This window comes from Callorhinchus milii, unplaced genomic scaffold (genome assembly GCF_018977255.1).
Source record: "Callorhinchus milii isolate IMCB2004 unplaced genomic scaffold, IMCB_Cmil_1.0 Scaffold3, whole genome shotgun sequence".
Classification (NCBI taxonomy): Eukaryota; Metazoa; Chordata; class Chondrichthyes; order Chimaeriformes; family Callorhinchidae; genus Callorhinchus; species Callorhinchus milii.
The window spans coordinates 68,767,701-68,791,025 of record NW_024704744.1 but is presented as its reverse complement, the minus strand read 5'-3'; the positions used below and the strand labels follow the sequence as shown (position 1 = coordinate 68,791,025).

Here is a 23,325-nt window from a genome sequence, read left to right as displayed (position 1 = left end):
CTCCTGCTCCTACATGTTATGTTATGTCAAGATGGGGCTCCATTAATAGTAAATGGCAATTTTCTTAGTTCTAAAGAGCAGAATAAGAATCTGTATATCAGGCATTATAAAATAGTTTTATTGGATTTGATGCATTCTCTTTTGACTAAGGTTAGTTATCAAAATGTGAAGGATACATAAAATTCAGGGCAAAAAACAAGAATACTCATACCTCAGAACAGTAATTTCTGTATATAGCTGTATTATGTACTGTAATAGCTAGATTGATACACCTTGAATCTTGCAAATCAGTAGCACTGCACCATCTTGGGGAAGGAATAAGTTTGTGCATGTTCTGAGTAAATTGGATGTGAACATTTTATTACATTTCAAACTGTATAAAATGTTATATGATATAAAAGTTTAATGATTGTAGTTTGGTCATCCAAAAGAGCCAGTGGAGCACGGACAGAAGTCAAAAAGTTACAATCACGTTTGCAACGCTATGTAATGTTCGTAATTTGCTTGCAAGAGGAATTCAAAGTATGAATTTAGTCTCAGGGCTCCCAGATAATCTTCGTTCAGCAGCTCCTTCACCGGTGGCAAGTAATCTTTAAGCTGAACTCCTACGATGAGACAAAATTAAAATTGATGTATTCTCACTGAACAATGACTAGTGCTGATTGTTCAAGTACCAAATTTTAAAAATTGTTACACAAACTAAAACACTTAATTGAAGAGAATTGCTGAACAATTAATTGAACAGACCCATTAAACTAAATTAGCAGAATAAACTTTAGGTATATAGTGAATACTTTGCTTAGTATTTTTATATTCATTGATGGCTTTTTTAACATGATGGCATCACATGGTTCCTCCCATTAGATGTAGAGCTTTAGTACTTTTGGGCATATTTAGCAATGCAACCAAAATCAAGCCAGAAGTGCTGGTCGAATATAGGGAACGGACTATAACCAGAAACCCCAGGACAGGGCTATTGCAATTCACCTTTTGCTAAAAGATTAATAGTTAATAATAATAATCCCTGCATTTGATATTGCGCCTTATCACGTCTTTGAGACATCTCAAAGCGCTTCATTGAGTAAAATGGAGTAACTGTGATGTTTTAAAGCACTGAAGAAAGTTAGCCTTACCTTCATTCCTTAATTTGTCTAGAATCCTTATTAATATTGTCTCCTTTGCAGCTTCAACAGGGTCATCCTTTAAATCAGAAGACCATCTGGAATCATAAATGAAATATTGCCACACTGAGAAATAGTAAAACTTTTAATTATGTTTACAGTCATTTGCATTTGGCATCTTGGATCTATCAATATACATGCAGTACTTTCAAATACTTTTAAAAAAAGTTAAAGAAATGATCAAAAAAAAACGGCTCACTTGTTTCGCTGAATAGCTCTGCAGAAGATTTCAAGTTTTAGGGCATCCGTGTCAAGATCTTCCTCCTTGAGGAGCAACAGAGAGAAAAAAAAACCTAGTCAGACTGACTGAACCAATTATTTTATGAATCAGACTGATCATCTCCTGTTATTCTAAACATTGGTAAAGAAATAATGACAAGTCATCATTATAATAATACTTGCATTTGGTATCATCTAGCAAAGATTCACTGAGGAAAATCATGAATTACAGCTTTCAGTGAAAATATTATTTAAAAAAACGGAACGGTAAAGTGTGATGACATCAAAAGTTAGTAACCAGTCTAGTTAACAAACTATGGTCACTTTGACAAAAACTCTGAAGGGTTAAATAATATGCACCATGTCTTTGATATGCCTAATTTTATTGAAACACCTCAAAGTGCTTCACAGAACTATACTGGAGTGACTTGTGCATTCGTAGGCAATTTTTTCCCTGTCCCATGTTCACTAGCCCCCATATTCTGCATAAAGTCCATTCTATTCAGGCCTAGGTGTGCTAGGTTTGGAAAGTCCTTACCTTTTCAACATACTCCAATAGATCTAGGGCTTTCTTGAAATCATATTCATTGGCCTTTGTATTTTCATCACTGATGTAAAGCTACAGAAATTAATTTGAACAGTTAGGTTGAATGGCAAAAAAGACACCCCGTCCAGCTCATTGTAGTTTACTGAATACAGTGTTAAATATTTATTTTTGGCAAATAATAATTACAGGCACTAGCTAATGCTATTAAACATCACTAATATTTAATGTTTGAATATCTCCAGGACAATACAACTTTCCTTTCTCCAGGGGCTGATAAACCTGTTGTACATTTACATCTTCGATGGAACACTTACATAGATGAGCTGAGAAGCAGATAGGACCGGCATGGTATTCATATTGAGCATCTTCATCTCCAGCAGTTCCTTTGGCAAAGTCTCTTGATGAAGCATATATCGCTCTTGCTCATTCATTTCTTATAATAATACAACATAGAGAACTGGTTAGTCAGAGAGGAATACAGATCCCCAGCACTTACATTACATACTATTTGTTCACCAAGTTTTATTCGAGGTGTCAGCCTGGTTCAATTGGTAGATTCTTAAACCCTTCTCAGAAAATTATGGATTTAAGATCCACTTGGGACATAAGCTTATAGTCTAAGCTGATAATTCAGTGCCAAGCCTGGGGCGGACCACATCACTAAAATATTTCAAAAAGACTCAGGACAAGCTACCGATAGAACAGATAGTTCTAACAGGATACAAATTTTCCATTTCACAAGTATTAACATGCTGACTCACTTTAATGTTAACATATCTAAAACAAACTAGAAATTCCTACCACACTAAGTGAAACTTTATTTAAGTAATATTTAAGTAACATAAAAATTAAGTAATATTTAAAGGCAATATTGAAAATTTGAGAAGCAAAGATGCGCAGAGATTCTGAAAGCTAATTACGGATTGCATCTATAGAGTTACAAGAAACTCTGAATAAATCAAGTTTGCTTCAAGTCTCTTGTAAATCATATACAACAGAGAAACCATATTGTAAAAAACATGATATTAAACAACCAGACCTCTTTCAGGAATAGCAAAAGTACATTAACTACCCAGATCTTACCCTCCATCTTCTCTTGCAAAAAGTCCTCAGGGACATCTGAAGCAAATGCTGAAAGTTTACTGAGGCTCAGGAGGGTTTTCTTCTTTGCAAAACAACGCACCTCCACATTTGATAAATTCAATAATGTCTCATGAGCCTGCAAGAATTAAATTAATTTACACTCGCATTTGTAAATGCATTCTCATCATAGATGGAGTTCACTGGATTAGATAAAACCCAAAACAAGCAAACATTTTAGAGCTGAGATTTGAGGGAACCAATTTTTTGTATTCTTCTGATTCCTTTACACCATGCAATAACTCCAGCTAAGGCCAAAAACAGTATTGCTCCAAGTTGACAAGAATATTTCCCTTTGTGGGAAACATCCATCTAACAGAAGTTGAGAATCAAGTGTGGAATAGGACCTGCATTTCATCCCTCTAATGAGCACGCCAAAATTATCCCTCTGATTATCATGTTATTTATTTATGCTAAATCCCATTAAACCAAGAAAAAATAATTGGTTCCAGTAAGATGCCAAAGACTGACACAGAAAAAAAAAAATGAATTTGAAGACAGACCAACTGAGGAATTCAATTTACCAGAAGAGGACATTCAGAACAGCTGCGTGTAAATTTAGTAAATTTCTAGAATATATTTGGTCAGTCAATCACAACAGAAAAAGCAGGTACCTTTTCAAAATGTTGGACATTGATCTCATGAAGCCAACTAAGATGTTCGTGCGATTGAAGAAAATTGGCGAGTTGTGCATGTTGGGAGACTGGTGGCGACAGAAGCTTCCCTCGTTTTCCCTTCTCCATATACCATCGAAATAGGAAGTCTGAAAAATTCTGTGAAACCAGGCACTTGCATTAGCTTCTCCTCTCTTTGTATTGATCCAAGTTGAAACAATTTTTAAATGCACCATGATTTAACAAAATAAGCGTTTGAACTGCGTGGATTTCTGAATTATACTTGAAAAAAATAAGCCGGATTGCAAGTTTATTTCAAGTGCAATATAAGTGCAAGTTGTTGTTTCCAAATACAAAATCAGATTTATGATTGCATAATCCACAAGATGCAAACTAGATCACCCAGAACTTGGCTTAATGGCCTCCAATGTGTATTCTATTTTTACAATAGATACATGAACAACAAAATTTGTGCAATGATGGATAAATAAATGATCAGGGCTCATCATCATTTGTGATTCATTTTTAAGATCCACGTGTTATGATGGTCACCAAAGAGGTCAATGGTACTCACTTGGGAGTCAGTCAAGTAGCCACATGTGTTGAATGATCGTCAATAAACATAAAAGACTGCCCATGCTGACAAAATAAACATCACTCCAAAGTTAAATCACGTGTACAAAACACATAAAATGGCATTGAGCAAACCCCTCCAACTTTCCCCTCTTTCACTCAGAAGAGTAGGAGAAAATATAACAATGACAGCGATAAACAGGCTCAAATTTTGAAATGGGAAATCAAAAGCCTGCTCAAAACTGTACAGAAGTGGTGCTCTACATATTGCTGTGTTACTCTGATGAGATTTTTTTAAAAAGCAAAAATGTTTCATTACAGGTTTGCTAGAAGCTTAGTAAGTATTTTCCCAGCAGGATGACACATAATTTGCTGTACATCACAAATATAAAATATACAGCACCAAGATAATATTGAAGGTCAACGTAAACACCAGAGGAAAAACTACCTGATCTGCAAACTGGGTCATGTAACGCTGTAGCCTGGATTGGTTGTCTGTCTGTTCGCACATTTGTATCAAAATATCAAAGTCACAGTATTTCTCTGCCAGTGCAGCAGTCCACTGGTATTGTCCAAGAGAAACTAAAAACATAAAATTAAAGTTGCTATATTTATTAATATGAAAGAAAATCAAGCTATAAGCGTCAGATGAGATACCCCACTAGAAAATAAGATTTTAAGATCTCATTTTATGATTAGTTTTTATGAATTCAAGTGCAGTTCACATATTGTTAGAATGTTCTTTGAAAGTAACAAAGTATTTAGTCAGTGCCATCATTAGGGGCACGACAAGCCCATCATTTTCATGTGAGGTAGTGGGGAGAATAATAATCCTTACATTTGATTTAGTGCTTTATGACATTGTCAAGACATCTCAAAAGCGTTTCACTGGATATACTGTCAAGTGGATTGACTTTAAGTGATGTGGGTGTATTTTGTGAGCAAATGTGCTGGAACCCTGAAATACTTGCATAAATTCTGCAATATGTGTTCTTGAGGTGTTTATTACAGCCATTATTGGAAGCAACATCTCATCTGAAGCTTATCTGGCAGTTTAATAAAAAAAACTACTATCTGATTTTGAAGTTCTAAGAAACTAGGTTGTCATACAACTGACAAGCTAATAATATTGAAAATGATTTCCTTTGGCAATGTTGTTGAAAGGTGTTGAGTATTGGCAGACCAAACAACTGTAGGCAGCAATAGCCAAGCCTCACCTGTCCCCACCTGGCTGCTAAACATGCATACTAGCAGAGGGTGCTGAGGACAGACTAAGACCAGTAAACCCGGCTGATATTATCCTCCCAAATCGGGGCAATTTTAACCTCCCCATGCAGCCATGGCTGAGACCAGCAAACCGGAATGAGATCCAAACCAGGAAGCTGACAGTTTGTAAGCTGCTGGTCGCCCAAATCATACATTTGTATCAAAATACCAATGTCACAGAATCTAAGTTCCACTTAAACTTGAATGCAATTATAGAAAACTTTAAAACAATAATTCTTTCTACATACGTAAAGGTGATAGAAGGTCTGAGCGTTTTTGCGTATATTCCATGTCCAATTTACTGTATCTTTCCTGGCTATCAGGTTTGTCGACAGACTTGAGTTGACACACATAGCCATCCAGGTAGAAATCAAGCAGGGCTACTAGTTGCTCCAGGAGAGTATTCCGCAATGAAGTGTCCACATGGGGATACACCTTTTTTAGAATGATATCATTCTGCCGCACAATCACGTTCCGTATTCCACCTGGACCACTGAAAGCTTTACAATATAAACAGGAAAACAAAGTATGTAAACAATGAACAAAGTAAAAAGATGCTTGTAAGATTAAGCTGTAAATTGTAATCTAGGATACACATTTGGCAAGGAATAATTCTTAAATACATTGCAGAATGTACAAACGTGTCAATGCCGTCTTCCTTACCTGTCCAAGGAACACATTCAGGTTCTGTTTCCACCTCTGCTCCAGACTTGTAGAGGGAACATTTATTATGTCGATAGTGGACAGCTGCCTGCAACATATCCTGTACCGGAACCAAAAGAATCCAAATGTCTTAAAATATCCCCAAATTGGTGGGTATATGCTGAGGGTAGTTCACATAACTCTGGAGATAAATATACAGCATTGTGTTGTACTGAGCTATGCAAACCATGAAGCGTCCATCCTGTGCTGAGTTACCAGAGCACAGTCAGGAGCATTACAGTTACTCTATATTCAAAATATGTGCTGGTACGCATCAACTACATGTCAGTCAGGCTTAGTTGCACTCAACTCTGAATCAGAAGATTGTGGATTCAAGCCCTATGTTCGGATTTGAGTTTGATGTCCAGGCTGACAGTGCAGTAATATCCATTGTTGGGAGTTGCTGACCTTCAGATGAGATGTCAAATCAAATCTGCCTGTTCAGATGGACATTAACAGTCCCATTCAACACTATTCAAAAAAGAGAAGGGAATTTTTCCCAGTGTACTGGCTAACAATTTTCCTTCCATCTGAGAGAATCACCCAGTTTCTGCTCAGCATCTACCATTTCCCAAATCAGCCGTAGATTAGGTACAACGTCTAGAGAAACTGAACACATACACTGCAGCAACTAAATGTCTTCTTTTTAAAAAAAATAGCAATACCTTCAAGACGTGGTTTACATTTACAACTGTTTGAGCCCACTCCAGAGAGGTGGATGGAGTCTCTTCCAGAAAGTGCTCCTCCTCTTCAAGCAAACACTCAAATACAGAGTCAATTTGTGATACCTGTACAGAAATTGGACAATAGTTTATAAAATGGGTGCATTTCAGAATAATGTACTTCAGAAGTCAGTAAAAAGGTGACACATTAACCTGGCGTTGTGTACGCTAATCTGTCAAGTGTATGGAGACTTGTGGAGTCCTGCAGCTCAGTGGTTAGAGCACTCGCCTTGCAAGTGAGACACCTGGGTTCAATTCCAGGCAGGGCGAAACCTTGGGCAAGTTTCCTTACTCTACACGCTTAATAATATTCCCTCCAAAACAAAACAATAATAAATTGGTCATTTTTTCAATCCACGTCTGTTTGTGGGACACTGCTGTGCGTAATTGGCTGCCGCGTTTCGCCGACAAATATCCAGTTAATTCACTTTACAGCATATTCTGTGAAGCGCTTTGAGATGTCTAGAAGACGTGAAAAGCGCTATTTCAAATGCAAGGATTATTATTATTATTATTACTCTCCAAGCATCTTTCCTGGGCTCCTGACCACCTTACTTATTAATCCTCATCCTCACCTTCAAGGCCCTCAACACCACTGGTACTTGTTACCCATCTTAAGACCCTCTTCTTTGATTGTGCCTTCGATCACCCTCTTCTCAAGGCGCTATACAAATGTAATTTTGTATTGTGTTATGCCCCACTACTCGTTTCAGACATGAAGAATTAGCCATAGGCAATGAAGCAAATTGTAGCTCACAGGTAATCTGAGTAAATTGAAGCTATGAGTTCCTGCCCTACTGTAATCCAAGTCTACAGATTACCCAACAATAAGACAATAAAGAATAGATTTGGCAGGAGGCAGGACTGAACTATAATATACTTTCTGAAGAATAAATATAATAATCTCAAAGGGTATATCCAAACTCCTGGAAATGTTATTCTCCTTACCTGACAATTATGTTTGCTTTCTAAAACACTTTAAAACATCTTAACATTATATGCACAACAACAAATGCAAAGATTAGATAGAACCAAGCTTTATCTCATGCTGTAAATAATTAACAGAAGACATCACAAACAGTTACAGACATCTTACAGTTATGTAAGACACAGATCTAAGCAATAGTTCATTCAACAGTATTTTACAATAAAATCGGCTCAAGTTACATCTCATACCATTGAAAAACAATAACCTTACAGAAAGTAAATGCAAGAAAAAACAAACCTCTCTAAAGAATACATCTGCTGGAGTCAGATTCTGTGGAACACCTTCATTTTGTTTGCTCAAAGCACAGATAATAGCAGCATTAACGAGATCTGGAAACTTGGTGTGATGGTTTTTAAGTACTATGGCAGCAGAAAGCTTCTCAGCATGTTCACAAAGCAGAAGTCGAGTTGCCATTGGCATTCCTCGTACCATAACCGTGCCAAGACGATTAATTAATCCAACCTGTAAAAGAAATTTAAGAAACCATTGATATATTTATAACATCTAAGAGGAAACAATGATATGCGAGGGAAAAGGGAACAGAGGGTTATGGGAAAAGAGATTAGGAGGGATGGAAGCTCATGTGGAGTATGAACACTGGTACAGACTACTTGGGCCAAATAACCAGTGACTGGGTTATAATTTTTTTACATAATTCCATGTAACCTATTTTACATGAAACACTAAAGTCCAAGTGTAGTGATAATCAAAGCAATTTCTTGCTAAAGAAATTAATATAGAAATGCAGAATTTATTTTATTTTGTTTTTACAGAATGGAACACAACTTACCTCCTGAAGAAATTCCATGAAACAGTAATATGCCTTCAATTTATCTTCCAGCTGGTGAAGGAGCAGAAGGGAGGTGTTGCTAAATTGACCTCCATCTGTAAATGTACAAATAATCACCTTACAATGTGTTCTTCTAAACTGTATGAACTGTTTCTGGAGTAAAATATTTCCTTCTACAGTAGTAATAATGTAATGGAACCTAATTGTGTACTCCTCCAAACACTCATTCCCACCTCCAAAAAAAAGACAGCATGAAAATCAAGTTTGTCCATCATTCTCAGAACACTAATGTCACTGAAAGAAGCAAGAGATGACAGAGTAGAAATACAATGATGATTTTTTGGGAATAAAAAGTATGTTGTTTTGCTATCCCAACACAAGTAGAATGTGCTTCTGGAATATATATATAAGGATTATTATTATATCCAATTGGTCGCAAAAGAAACCATTTGTGTAACTGATATAGTGAAGGTACAGATATAGATATCTTATGCAGTGTGCAGAGACAGCTGGGGATATTGATGTGGTGTGTTGTTTTTGAAAAGACACATCGTTTCCCCAAACATTCCTGTAAAACTAGGCAAAACCTTACTTACCATTTGGTACAGACTCAGCCCACCGTGGGTCACATGCAGGATAATCGTTTATCAAATCAAGGCTAATCTGTGCCACAGCACTGTTAAGGTCCTCATCTTGTTCCAAATCATGTTCCTCTGGAAACATGTCTTCCAACATGGTCTGTGCACCAATGACATCCTTTCTGTATGTCACAATTACGAAAAAATAAACAAAGGAATGCTTAGACCAGCAGCAGAATGGGTTCAATATTTGTCATTAAACCAATAAAATTATGTTATATCAGAAAAACAAACTCTCTTCAGTTTAACACAGTGTACAAAAACCTAATCAGCTTCAATCTACCTCTCCAGTGTACATAACACATTAGTTTTAAACAGGGATTTTGGTCTAAAATGCAAAGTTGACCAAAACATGAGGCTGCACTACTGCATTATGTTAAAACCATCACACAATATGAATAAATGATCCACTTTTATTGGAAATGTTATTTAGTAAAGAATTCAAGTGTTATACAAGTGATGTAGCACAGTATTGAAAGGTATTATAACAGGATTCTCCTGCATCTGAAATTAGCATCACGATTTTGAACCTTACAACATGCCTTACAACAAGAAGATTACATTTGTATAGAGCCTTTCACGTCAGTAGGACGTCCCAAAGCACTGGACAGAGTACAGCATTTCAGACCCCGAGCTGGGGCTGGGGGGGGGAAGGGAGGGGAAAGGGGGTGGCTGATGGGATGGTCGAAGAGGAGGGTCTTGAGGTGGGGCTTGAAGGAGGCTAAGGAGGGGTCGAGGCGGAGTGACTGGGGGATGGAATTCCAGAGGTTGGGGACAGAGGCTCTCTTGCCAATGGTGGGGCAGGTGGTCGGGGGACATGGAGCAGGCCAGAGCCGGCTGAGCGGAGGGAACGGGCGGATTGTTAGGGGAATAGGAGTTCGCAGAGGCCATGAAGGGCTTTGTATGTAAGGACCAGGATCTTGAACTGGATAGGGAGCCAATGGATTCGGGCGAGAGTAGGGGAGATGGGGTCACGAAGTTTGGTGCTGGAGAGGACACGGGTTGCAGAGTTCTGGATTATCTGCAGCCTGTGGAGGGAGGAGTGGGAAGGCCGACAAGCAGGACGTTTGCATAGTCGAGCCTGGAGGTGATGAAGGCATGAACAAGAGTTTCAGCAGCCTGAGGGGTGAGGTAGTGGCGGAGTTGGGCAATGTTACGGAGGTGAGGGAAGGCAGAGCGGGTCATGGCTCTGACCAAAGGCATTCACCTTACCTACAAAACAGCACAAATGCAGTTTTCAACAGCTTTGTTTTATCTTCGTGTGGTACAACATCCATTCTGGAAGAGGATTGCCCTGCATCACTCTTAAAGGAAGAAAAAACTAAATTTAATCCCAATATACATTCAATCAAAATATAGACTTTATGTTTCAGTAAATCAACAATAATGCAACAGCTACAAGGAGCACTGTCAGTATCCAAAATGCAAAATATTGGGGGAACAAGTGGGAAAAGATAGAATTTAATTGGTCAACTTTTAACATTGTCTAAAGCATTACTAGTTGACGTTTGGCAGTAGTTTCCAGGAAGGAAGCAGTTTACACTGTTCTGGTATAATTACATTAAAATTAAAATTTTACAGCTAAAAACATTTGGATTAAATATGTAAGCAATTAAACCTAATACTGTGAAACTGGAGGAAGCATACCTCAAGTGCTGCCTCAGAAGCAGCCAAGGCCAGTGAATCTTCGATGTTTTCAGGCAATGTAGATACACTCTCTTTAGGACCAATAGCAAGGAGCCCACTATTTCTACAGAAGATGACTGGTGAACCAGCACAGCTACCAGCACCCAAGATGCCATCACCTGTAAAACCAATGAGAAAATCCCAGAGGTCAAGGAATCATAAGGTTTGCCAGGTTTCCATACAGGGTACGCTACTTACTATTACAAATCACTTAGTTAATTAATACACTTCAAAAATTCGCAATATTTTAAGGTTTGGGCCGCAAAGGACTGGACCCTTTTTTCCCTCAAATCACTGACATTTCTGTTACCCGTCCCAGAATCACCAACACTAACACTATTCTGAGTGCGAACTCTCTGTGAAGAGAACAGAACAGACTGAACAAACAAAAAGCTAGAAAGTACAGCAAGAAACCTAATAATAATCCTTGCATTTGATAATAGTGCTTTTCATGTCTTTGAGACACCTCAAAAGAGCTTCACAGAATATACTGTAAAGTGAATTGACTGTGTATTTTTTGTGAGCGAAACGCAGCAGCCAATTGCGCACAGCAGTGTCCCACAAACAGTCATGGATTGAGTGACCAAATTATCATTGGGTTTTTTTCTTAATGGATTATTATCAGCCGTGTGGAATAAGGAAACTTGCCCAAAGTTTTGCACTGCTGGGAATTGGACCTAGGTCTCGCTTGCGAGGCGAGTGCTCTAACCACTGAGCTACAGGACTCCTATATACAGGACAATAGGTTCATTAGACCATATTTGTATCCATGACCCAGCAAGAACATTAAGAGTACAGAACCAGTTTGCTCACAGACCTGTCGACGGTCTAAGGGTTAAATTCAGAAATAATTGGAATCACCAACTTGTTAAGACACCAATGTCCAACCTGGATCCAATTCCTCTGCTTGCACTGAAGCATCTTTTTCAAACTAGCATGTCAATATGATAGAATACGAATTTCAAATCAAATTTGGTCATGCTTTATACATTGGAAATGTTTCAAGGAAAACTATACCTGGTGTATTCAATACTATTTTTTCCTGTGGCAGGGAGCTCCTCCCAGTTCCAGTACAGCATGCAAAAATTATATCAGAAGAGTACAAGTAAGCAGCTGGATTAGAAAATTCAGGTATCAGAAATCGACTGCATGGTAGGTCTTCACCTGGCTAAAGGAAGTAATCCAAGATTAGTCAAACATCGTCATTTGACAGAGAATATGTTCCAATACAATGTTCAGATACAATACAAAGTGCATTAAAAGATAAACCTCTCCTTCAAACTTACAAATACCGTTTCTTCCATTAGCTTCTGCAATTTTTTAAATTCTGAATTCAGGTCTTAAAATACATCTCCAAAAAAGAAAAGTATGGAGGAAAGTCCGAAGAATCCATATGACGTGAGGCCCTAATCTCTTGATGAACAAGTCATCAGTTCTCAGTCTGACTGATGGAGCAGGGTGAAGAAAAAAGCAAGTGACGTTTTATCTATAGTGGGGAATTAAACATTTAATTTTTCATTGGGTTTAATTGTTCGGAAGCAATTGTCATACAGTCTGAAAAATTCTAATTGTATAGTACAATCAATTAAAAGCAACAATAATAACTGTAGTACAACCTTGAGGATGCAATCCTAATTTCCAATACTACATAACACATATGCCAACTTTACTGAGAGTTTGTTAGAACCAAATGGAGAGAGTATTTTGTCCTTTACAATAGTAGCACAAAGTTTACATTACGTGATACTCTGGTGCATATTCAGTGACCTCCAATCTAATGTCATCAGATATCTGATAACCTGTATCCTGGACAGTGGTTAAAGTATAGTAGATCAGGCAAGGCTCATCACTCAAATTCCATGTCGCTGTTAAAATCACAAGACCATCCCTAAAAAAAAAGTAAAATAATTTAAAGACAAAAAGTTTCCTAACATAAAGGTTCCCTTTAAAAAAATTGTCATACTATAATAATAAATAATACTATAATAATAAATAACCCCTGTATTTCATGCAGCACTTTTCTCACTGCAAGAACGTATCAAAACACTTCTAGGATACACTATAAAGTGTAGTGAATGGATTTTGTAAGCAAATGCAGCAGCCAACTTGTGCACAACAATGTCCAACCAGCAACAATGATGCGAATAACTAAGTTTATTTGGGGGATTTAATATGCAAGGCCTTTCTAGTCATCTATCTATACTAATAAAGACGTAATGTCTTTGTATCTGTGTATCCACTAAGAATCAATAACCAATTGACATAGACATGATTTATACCTCAGCGTAAAGGTCTTGCATGGGGGAGTGTCACGGGCATATTTATTTCGGGGATATCCTATCGTTGATAAGTTATATTAAATAAAATCTCATCACACATGTATGGCAGTTACATGTACACTACAGTTACACCTGGTGGCCGCGCTGACTCCTAGTGGCGCTGTGGCATCATGCGTCACGGAGCACACAGCATGCACTAAGGCAAAGCCAAGCGACGGAAACAAGATGGCAGCAGTGAGGTGGGAGTTGCCTCGAGCGGAGTTGTCGGCAGCCGCTCGGCTGCTTTTCCTGCTGCTCCTGGGCGGCTCCATGTCGGAGTTTGCTCGTTAAGGCCACGGGGTTTCCGGGTTCCTCCGCACCACGGCCTAGCAACAACCAGCCGGGGAGGGTGAAGCCTGGGGCTCGAGTTGGGGCCTCACCTGGGGCTGGGGTTTAGCCCTTCCCCCTCTCCCTCCCCGTTATGTATATAATTTTATATAATAATCTATCTATACTAATAAAGACAAAATGTCTGTCCGTGTGTCAATCTACATTCCATATTGGATCGTTTGGTTGCAAGCGAAGCTGAAACAGGTAAAGCTGGACTTAAATATTACTTACTATAGGGAGTTACACCAAAGCCCTCAAAATGTCAAATATGCTTGTAACACTGTCAAGCCAGCACTGTCAAACGCCTTGCCACATCCTCCAATGTGAAAGGCGCTATATAAATTTGAATTTGTATTATATTGTATTGTAACTCCCAAGTGGTTCCACTAAGTCAGTGGTTCCACAATTATATACAGAAAGCAATTTTGCCGGGACTCTCACAGTGAGCTATTCTTCATCTTACTCTTTCCCAAATAGAAAGAAAACTACACAGTGCTTTGAATGGTTCTTTGCAGTTAGTAAACTTATCTGAAACCATGTGTGTGTAATTTGCCTCTTTTGTGTTGAGGAAGGAATTGAAGATGGTCGTAACTGTTGAGACATTTCTAAGTTGCATTTGTACAAAATGGCAAATCTTACGGGGAGGACAAGTTTGCTGGGCAGGGAGTGGGACTGAATTAGATAGCACTTTTCAAAGAGCTGGCACAGACACGATGGGCTGAATGGCCTCCTTCAGTGCTGTATAATTCTATGATTAAATTTCTTTTCCTCAATTTCCTTTCTCCTCAATCATTGGGACTGATCTTGTGCCAAGGTGACACACCTGGCAATGGAAAATGAGAACTGAATCGATCATCTTAGGTATCATACTAATCATTCTTCTCTTAATATTCCAGATATTCCTTCATCATTAAGAGAATATGGAAATGTCTACTATGGAAAAGTTAGCTCAAACTTGAATGTTGCCCATCAATTAAAAAGCAATACACAATAACTTACTTGCTCAGCTGCAAATCCAGATAACGAACTTTGACTCCAGCCTTAACAGCTTCAAAATTTTCATCTAAACCCTAAAATTTAACAAAAGTTTTTTAAAAATCACCACTGTGCTTTATGTGCAAGGTTAACAGTAATTTCCTTCATCTCCCCATAAAACAAACTACAATTCAGAAGTCATGCCAGTGACCGGCAGTGGGAGCTAAACTGTTGGCATAAAACATAAAGTCAGCAATTACGCTTCATTTAAGCTTTTTTATTTGAGGGGGAGAGGGTCAGCCGGATGTCTGACAGACACAGAAACCCATCTCCATGATTAGAAGTATCGAAATCAAACTCAGAATTCCCTGCATCCCACCTACACGTGGAAACTCCAGAGATAGATTGTTGGAATGGAATGCACACTCTCTCCCTGGAGGGGCACATCCTGCTTACCTAATTCCAGAAAGCATTAGGCTTATGTTGGTAGGAGCCAAGGCTTGGGGACCCTAGAGCGTGTGTTGGGGTTTTGCTGGAGTCCAACCAGCTAAAATCACATAGCTTGTCATTGATATCACTGTCTGGCAAGCTTTCCCGTTGCTTGTCCACCAAGGGCTACCCCACCCATTAGGGCTTTGACTTGCAGGGTTAACAGGAGTTGAGTGGGAGGATTTCCTGCCTTCAGTGACTGGTCTGCCCTTCCAAGTCCAGCCAGTGATGTATCAGTAGTGCTCTGGAATACTGCCAACCCACATGAAGTACTAGATTTGGAGGTGGGTGGGAGGTGGTAGTAGATTTTAGAAAGAGCTCAGACCTTCTAATTAGGAAGAGATGGGGAAAGGTTGAAAACACAAAATCCCAAAAGAGTGGGAACATTTCAAAATCACATGGATAACTGGGAGTCTGAGCTGGGGTGGTGGGGGGGAGGCACAGTTACTGGGTCTCAAATGTGAATTTTGAAGGTGAGGAGGAAGGAGGCACGGCAGAGATTCTGCCCATCAACAACGGAGCGAATCAAACGGAGCACATGACTCACATAAAATTAAAATAGTCTTAATTCTGACATTACATCTTACCCAGATTGCATCTGCCAGATATTCCTTCAAACCTCTGTTTAAATCCCAACTGAGAACATGTCGCTCTGATGTTTCATCCACTTCCCATTTATTCAGACTGGAAGAAGTAAGTGTATACAGGCACTCATTTTCTTCATCCCACAATATACTCTTCAGCTGTCACGGGGAAGGTAAATTTACCAGAGTTAATTTCACCTTATAACACATAATACATTAAATACATTATATAATTGGAGTCCATACATACTTATAAAACATTTTTTTTATTATTGCAATAAGTTGATAGATTTTCTTATGGGAACAAAATCAATAATGTAAATATATTAAAATACATTAAGAAATATTCCAGTCAGCGTTGTGTAGATCTGTAGTATAGTAAAATCTTACCACAACATCTGAAGTTGGTGTCAAAATACCAAAAAGTGATGAGACTCTGCGACTTAATCCCGATAGCATGCCTTGACTCTGCTGCACAGGACGCTGACTCACTTTGCCTGAACTATCTGGTGTTAATCGCAACAACTGGTTGCTATGGGAAGCCAAAATAAATCCACCTCCCTAGAATTACAGAAAACATAGAATTGTTAGCTAGGTTTCAAAGCATTTGGAATATGCTAAATGAGATTCAAAGGTTCAGGCAAAAATTTATGACCCGAAACGCTCATAGAGAGCAAATGCAGAGCAGAGATAATGAACCAGACAGACCAAGAAGGTTCACAATTTCATTCCTGGTCTGTGTTGAATCAGTTCATTCCAGTGTTTATATTCCTTGAGTATCATACGTCACCACATTTGGCCTTGCAAGGCCTTCCCCATGCGAGTAGGGAGGCTAAAGACAACAACAACAGATTGCAATTACACAGCATCTTTTGCATCAGGAGGACACCCCATGCCAGCATTCTGAATAATTGAACATCCCCCAAGTTTTGAAAATAAATCTAGAAATGTAAGAATGTTGCTATTGATAAAACTAACATAATATTACAAAAAATAAGCTGGATCGATTTATTTCAAACACTTACTTTAATGATTGCTGGAACCATGACTTACCATTATAGCAATCAAAAATTCACACTCATTTCCACCCAAATCAACAGTTATCTCTGTGAATGATCCTTCATGTGCTAGGCTGGGCCAGTATCGTACTGTCCCTTCTCTGGAGGCTGCCATGACGGACAAGGACTGTAAAAGAATGCAAAGAAGAAACCATTAGACCATTTCAATCATGATTGATAATATCCTTAAGTAACATATCATGAAGGAAGGTGAAAAGGCATTTTAATCCAACTACTCAAGATCTACATTGAGGATGTGTACTTATTTCACTGGGTTAGGATAATCCCATAACTCACAAGAAGCAAAAGGCAAGCTACTCAAGATAGTTCAGATATAGGGTATTTTATAGGCTATTAAACATATGGGGGAATACCTATATGAAAAGACTATAGTTCTATATAAGATCTATTTTAAGATTGTGCAAAGTTTTGTTGCTCTTACTGATATACTTTTGTAATTCAGATATTTAAACATCCTCCCGACGTGAAAGGTGCTATACAAATGTAATTTTGTTATTGCTGTTAAAAAAAATGCAATAAATAGCTACTGTAGTTCCAAATAAAGTTAGGCATACCCATTGCCACCAATTACTTTTAATATAAATCAACAACACATACCTGTACAGAACTGCTTTCATTCTGATAAGATACAGCGATTAGATCTGCTACAAACAGACATTCACTGGGTGGTAACTGCAACTCTTTACATACAGACAGCTGTTGGATTAAAAAACATTAAGTTGAATCAACAAAAATGTTTTATTATGCAAGCATACATATAATAACTATCCTTTTAAAGATACTGTTCCAATGAGACATTATATTCCTTGCATCAATTCTTTTGCTTTGTATTTAGCTGCATTAAAATGTTATTTATTTCCTCCTTTCTAAAACAGTTTTGAAAAAACACAATCTAGAAGCCAAGAATAATGGGCCACAAACCACTTTCTGACAATAAAGTTAACAGTTTATATTGCTCAATGACTATTATTTCAGAACCTTGTAGATGTTTTTGTAGGGGGTGGATAGAAAAAAGCTTTGGTGATCTATTTGTACAGCTTGATTTATAGAGCGCCCTTCACACAGGGTAGCATTCCGAAACGCAACACTGATCGTGGATACGGTCGAAAAGGTGGGGAAGGACGGGGCAAGGAGGAGGGATAGAGGAAGAATGTTTCAGAGTTTTGGGCTGTAGTGACTGAAAGCTCAGCCACCAATTGTGGAACGGAGGGCTCGAGGGACATGCAGAAAACCCGAGCCAGTCAAGCAGAGGCAGTGGGTTGTGGGTTGCGAGGTAAGCAGGTCGGAGAGGTAGGGAGGTGTCAAGGCATGAAGGAATTTGAAAACGAGTGTGAGGATCTTGGAAATCAATTCATTCAGGAATAGGGAGCCAGTGGAGCCTGGCTACAACTGGGGTGATGGGGGTACAGAATTTAGTACGTATGAGTATGTGGGCGGTAGAGTTTTGGATCAGCTGGATCCTGTGCACAGTGGAGCTGCAGGGGCCGGCAAAGAGGGCATTTGAGAAGACGAGTCAGGACGTGACAAACATATGAACGAGTGTTTCAGCTCCATCTGGAGGTTGGTATGGTTGGAGGTGGGCAATGGCAAAGGTGGAAGAAGGCAATCCTGGTCAGGGACCAGATGTGAGTCAAACCTGACACCTGGGTTGCACACTGGTTTGGTAAGTCTGAGGTATAGGCCGCGGAGATCCAACTCTCACTTCTCAAGTGAAGAGTATGTGATGCACTAGATCAGCCTTTAGCTGATACTCCACCATCATCATCATCAGTACAGCTATTCTAAACTGGCAATCTGCTCCAGTTGTCAATTATCCTCTAGTTCTGGGTATCTGTCCTGAAATTACCGCTGTGCAACCCTGAACCAGCACCCTCTCATTCCGCTCCTTGACTTATCAAATTTTCATGAAAAATTAAAATAAAATTCACCATTTTCTATACAAAGAAAAATAAGTGTAGTGCAGTTTATTACCTTAGTAACAGACATCTGTCCAATCTTCCAGAAAATCACTTTTTCACCAGAGACTAGCCATGTCCATCCACTTTCACTTATTTTAACACTTATTGGTTCATCCTCTAGAAAAGGATATATAAAAAAACTTTAGTAATTTCTGCATTTGTATACTTTCATACTAAAATGGCTTCATTTCTGTAATAAGTAAATAAATTACCTTCCAAAATAACTAACATATTAGTTGATCTTTATACATCAAAACATCTCAGCAATTGTCAAAATGCCTCCAACAAGCAGTTCTAAAGAGCAAGACATTAACAATGTACAACTAAGGTCACAGTAAAACATATCCATCTCTTTTATAACTTTAGGATTGTAGGACAAAATGGTAGAAAATAGTTTCCTTTTAAATATTACTATAGCCAGAAAACTAGGAAGAAACTGGAAAGAATAACTGACTGCAATGTTCCCCTATAAAAACCATCATTACACTTGACAAAAATTGCTGAGATGGTTTGAGGCAATAAGGAGCAATAATTTTTTTTCATGCAACACACCATTGTATCATTGCGTCAAAAACAAAAATTACCTTCAGCTAGCGTTAAAGCTTCCATAACTTTAACAGGAAGAGAAGATCCAAAACTCCTGATATCATAATTCACAGTGTCACTAACCATTTGGTACTGTGCTGTTCTGTTTGGGGTTAGAGTTGACCTGAAAGAAATAATGCTCATCAAAACTTACAAGTCACAATTCTGAAACCAATATTATGAAAGAAAGCAGATTGAGAAAATAAGGATGTAGGAATGAGAAAGAAGCATTCAGTTTCTCCAAGTGTACCTCAAACTAGATTACTTTAGGTTTCAGCTTACTAAAAAATGCATACCCATTTCACATTGTCATAAGGAATGGACCAGATTTCCATTTAAATGATTCATTTGAGACAACAACCGCTATGCGTGACAGGTAAGTGAAAAACATACCAATTTTCCCTAAGATTTACTTAATTAATCACTATAGGTTGTAAATCACATCAACTGATTCATTCTATCCAATGAAACACAGACTGCAGCTTCTTCTCACAGCTCAGTGTTCAAAGCGTAACTCATCTTAATAATCTTTTTTTTTAAATCCCTTCCACTCCTCTGTACCTCTCTGTATTGTACAATATTGGACAACGGCCTAGTTTGATTAAACTTTAGCAGTAATCATTTTGGTATTCAAATACTACAACTTGCACTTATATAGCATCATATACATAAGAATAATAATCCTTGCATTTGGTATAGCGCCTTGTCAGGTCTTCGAGACATCTCAAACCGCTTCACAGGGTGTACAGTAAATATACAGTATATACACAAAATTTAAAGTGAGTGGATTGTATATTTTGTGGGCAAAACCAGTAGCCAATTGCGCACAGCATGCAGAAACCATCACCACACTTAAAGAGTATCCAAACATCGTTCCTTGGATCCCATCTACATATGCAAATTCCTGAGATAGTTGATACCACCTTTAGTCGACTGGCAGATCACTTTTCCGGCGATAATCATCCCTTAAAAAAAATTCACCAAATTCACGACTGTTTGTAGGACACAAATTGGCACAATTGGCTGCCTCATTTCACCCACAAAATATATAGTCAACTCACTTTTAAGTATATTCTGTGAGACGCTTTGATTGTCTTGAATAAAGCACTTTGAATGCCTTGAATACATGATATGGCACAATATCAAATGCAAGGATTATTATTATTATTGATATCCAGTAGATATACATAGGTAGGAGACTGAAGGCACAAAATAATCAAACAGAGGCAGTTATGGGGGTAGGAGTTGAGTGACCACCCATACACCTTTTATCCCACCTGTTGTAAGACTACCCTACTGGATAATAAATAGTTGCTTAAAATGCAGAAACTGCAAACCTCAAAAACACATTACAAGTAACAGCGCCATGAGACACTATCCTGTGTGCAGGTCGCTATAGTATGTAAATGCAATGTTGAATCAAACATCAACAGCAGAGCAGAAGGAATTTCGAAAAGGTTAGAACAAGACTCCTTAAGTCAATCCTTTGGGAATCAGTGGAGGTGGCAAGGATTGCGGGGAGGGTGATCAACACAAGGCACTTGGTTCTGCACGGCACTCATCCTCTCTCCAGTGCCTTGGGACGTCCTCCTGACGTGAAAATTCCTATATAAATGCAAGTTGTTGTGGTTGTGGTGAAAGCCACTATATAAATGCAATTTGCTGCAGGTTTGAAAGCTGCTGCATAAATTCAATGTACAACAATGAAAGATGCTACATACAGCAACAACAACATTTGTGTAGCGCCTTTCACATTGGGAGGGCGTCCCGAAGGTGCTGGACAGTCAGTGTTTCGGACCCGAGCCCGGGGGTCGGGATCGGGGAGAGTGGAGGCGGGGGGGGGAGGAGGGTGATCGAAGGCATGATCGTAGAGGGTGTTGAGATGGGTCTTGAAGGAGGCAAGGGTGGGGGGGCCAGGCAGAGGGACCGCAGGGTGTGGCAGAAGGCCCACCCGCCAATGGTGGGGCGGGCGAGGCCGGAGCCCGCTGAGCGGAGGGAGCGGGCGGGATGGTAGGGGGTTAGGAGGTCGCAGAGGAAGGTGGGGAGCAAGACCGGGGAGGGCTTCCCAAGTACATATGCGTTACACTGAACGGTTAGTTTCTTCTCTGGACCCCCACAAACCCGGCAGCAGAGACGTGTGTGATAACGTAAGGAGCTGTTGCACTGGGAGGTTTTCACCCCCCCGGGTGTGTGCGGCTCTGGCAGGAGGGCCTGCTCCGGGGTCCCGCCGCCCCGGCCTCCCGCACTCACCGGTTCCCCAGGGAGCAGCGCCAGGCCGGGGAGTAAACACAAGCGCCGGCCGCAGTCGCGCTCCTCCGTCCCGGCGCCGAGAAGGCCCCTCCGCTCCGGTTCATGGGGGAGCCGAGCGAGCCCGAGTGGGGCCTTTTGACGGCCGAAGCAGCCCGCGGGGAGAACATGGCGCCGACAGCGAACCCGCAGCCCCAGCAGCCGCTTCGTCTCAAACCGCCCGCCCGCCCGCGCGCGCGCGCGCTGGCTCGCTCGCTCTGCCCGGCTCCTGCACGCATGCGCGGCCCGCCGCCCGATGCCGCGCCAGCGCCGCTGATTGGTTCTGTTTCGCACGCGTTCATGGAACGGCATCACTGATTGGCTGGCGGCCAGAGGGCTGCTGTGGTGACGGCGCCGCTGATTCGAACCGTGGCCGCGAGGCGTCAACAACAACAACAACATTATATTTGTAAACCGCCTCTCAGGTCGGGGGGAAGACGTCCCAAAGCACTGGACAGACAGACAGACAGACAGACCCGAGCTGGGGTGGTGAGGGGTGGGGTGGCCTCCCCTCACCCTGACCATTTCCCCCCAATGCTCGGGTCATGACCCAACTGTGCAGCGCCTTGGGACGTCCTCCTGACGTGAAAGGCGCTCTATAAATGGAATCTTGTTGTTGTTGTTGTTGTTGTAGGGGGAAGGTGTCGCTTGGAGTCATCCAGGTTACAGCGAGGGAGAAAAATGTCGATGTTTTCGTCGACCATGAGGTTTTTTGGATGGTGAGTATTTTGTTGGAGAGGGAGCAGACACGAGAGAGAGAGAGAGCGAGAGAGAGAGCGCAGTGTGACCAGGTTAGAGAAGCAAAGTGAGAATCTAGGTCTATTCACAACAGATATGACCGACTTAGCTGACACCAGTGCTGTGCTGGGCCGGGTGAACCCTGCCTTGTCAGAGGTGCCGGCCTTCGGGTGAGATGTTAACCGAGGTCCCGACTGCCTGTTCAGGTGAACGATAAAGGTTCCCATTGGCACTATTCAAAAAGAGAAAGGAGTTTCTCCCCGTCCTGGCCGACAATCCCCCAAATAAAATTGCTCTTAATCCATGGTGGTTTATGGGAGATTGTTGTGCACAAACTGACTGCCGCGTTCACCCTAAAGCACAGTCACTGAACTTTACACTATATTCCGTGAAGCGCTTTAAGTCAACAACGTGATAAAGTGCCATGTCAAACCCAAGGAATATTATTATGAATTGTAACCAATACTATTAACAGCTTGCATTTTTACAGCTCCCGTCATGCAGGGTAGCATCTCGGGAGCGCTTATGTTTTCACTTCAATGTCTTTGCTCTGAGGCCTATCACCCATTCCCTTCATCTTCACTAAGCTCTGTTGCCTCCCCCCCACCCCAATTAGCCAGCAGATCAAGATTTCCTCATACTCACAGCGCCTTGGGACGTCCTCCCGACGTGAAAGGCGCTCTATAAATGGAATCTTGTTGTTGTTGTTTCTCCCTCCACTCTACCTATGTGCCACTCAAACCCAACCGCTCCGTTCGCTCAGTGGGCACCAGGCTGCTTCTCACGTCCCCCACCTTACCTGTCCAACATTGGCTTCCTCCCCAATTCACTTTGCTTTGTCCCTGTTTTTGAAAGCCTCCTGAAAACAGCATCTGCAAGATTATCTTTTGAAACCAGTCTTCACGGCTTTACTAATC

At 40.2% G+C, this 23,325-nt stretch overlaps 1 protein-coding gene across 1 annotated transcript; it reads right to left on the bottom strand.

The window, feature by feature from the left end:
• Positions 1 to 97: 97 nt before the first annotated feature.
• Positions 98 to 21,852, bottom strand: nup133 (nucleoporin 133). Its single transcript, XM_007894460.2, has 26 exons — positions 21,635 to 21,852; positions 19,384 to 19,508; positions 18,813 to 18,916; positions 17,439 to 17,537; positions 16,816 to 16,947; positions 16,153 to 16,323; positions 15,766 to 15,921; positions 14,714 to 14,784; positions 12,807 to 12,954; positions 12,084 to 12,234; positions 11,028 to 11,185; positions 10,593 to 10,684; positions 9,339 to 9,502; positions 8,743 to 8,837; positions 8,190 to 8,414; positions 6,908 to 7,030; positions 6,204 to 6,303; positions 5,789 to 6,040; positions 4,723 to 4,856; positions 3,702 to 3,860; positions 3,031 to 3,166; positions 2,262 to 2,380; positions 1,939 to 2,019; positions 1,381 to 1,445; positions 1,134 to 1,219; positions 98 to 605 (listed from the first exon to the last, which is right to left on the bottom strand). Exons 1-26 carry the CDS (start codon positions 21,799 to 21,801, stop codon positions 469 to 471), a joined length of 3,450 nt encoding a protein of 1,149 aa, XP_007892651.1. The 5' UTR covers positions 21,802 to 21,852; the 3' UTR covers positions 98 to 468.
• Between the last annotated feature and the right edge of the window lie 1,473 nt (positions 21,853 to 23,325).

Bases quoted from the DNA above. Each gene is read 5' to 3' on its own strand.
- nup133 (XM_007894460.2), bottom strand. From the start codon at position 21,801: ATGTTCTCCCCGCGGGCTGCTTCGGCCGTCAAAAGGCCCCACTCGGGC. The intron at 18,917-19,383 runs GTAATTTTTGTT...ATCCTTTTCTAG, and splicing joins AGCTTTAACGCTAGCTGAAG to AGGATGAACCAATAAGTGTT. The intron at 8,415-8,742 runs GTAAGTTGTGTT...TTTCTTTTACAG, and splicing joins TCATGGAATTTCTTCAGGAG to GTTGGATTAATTAATCGTCT.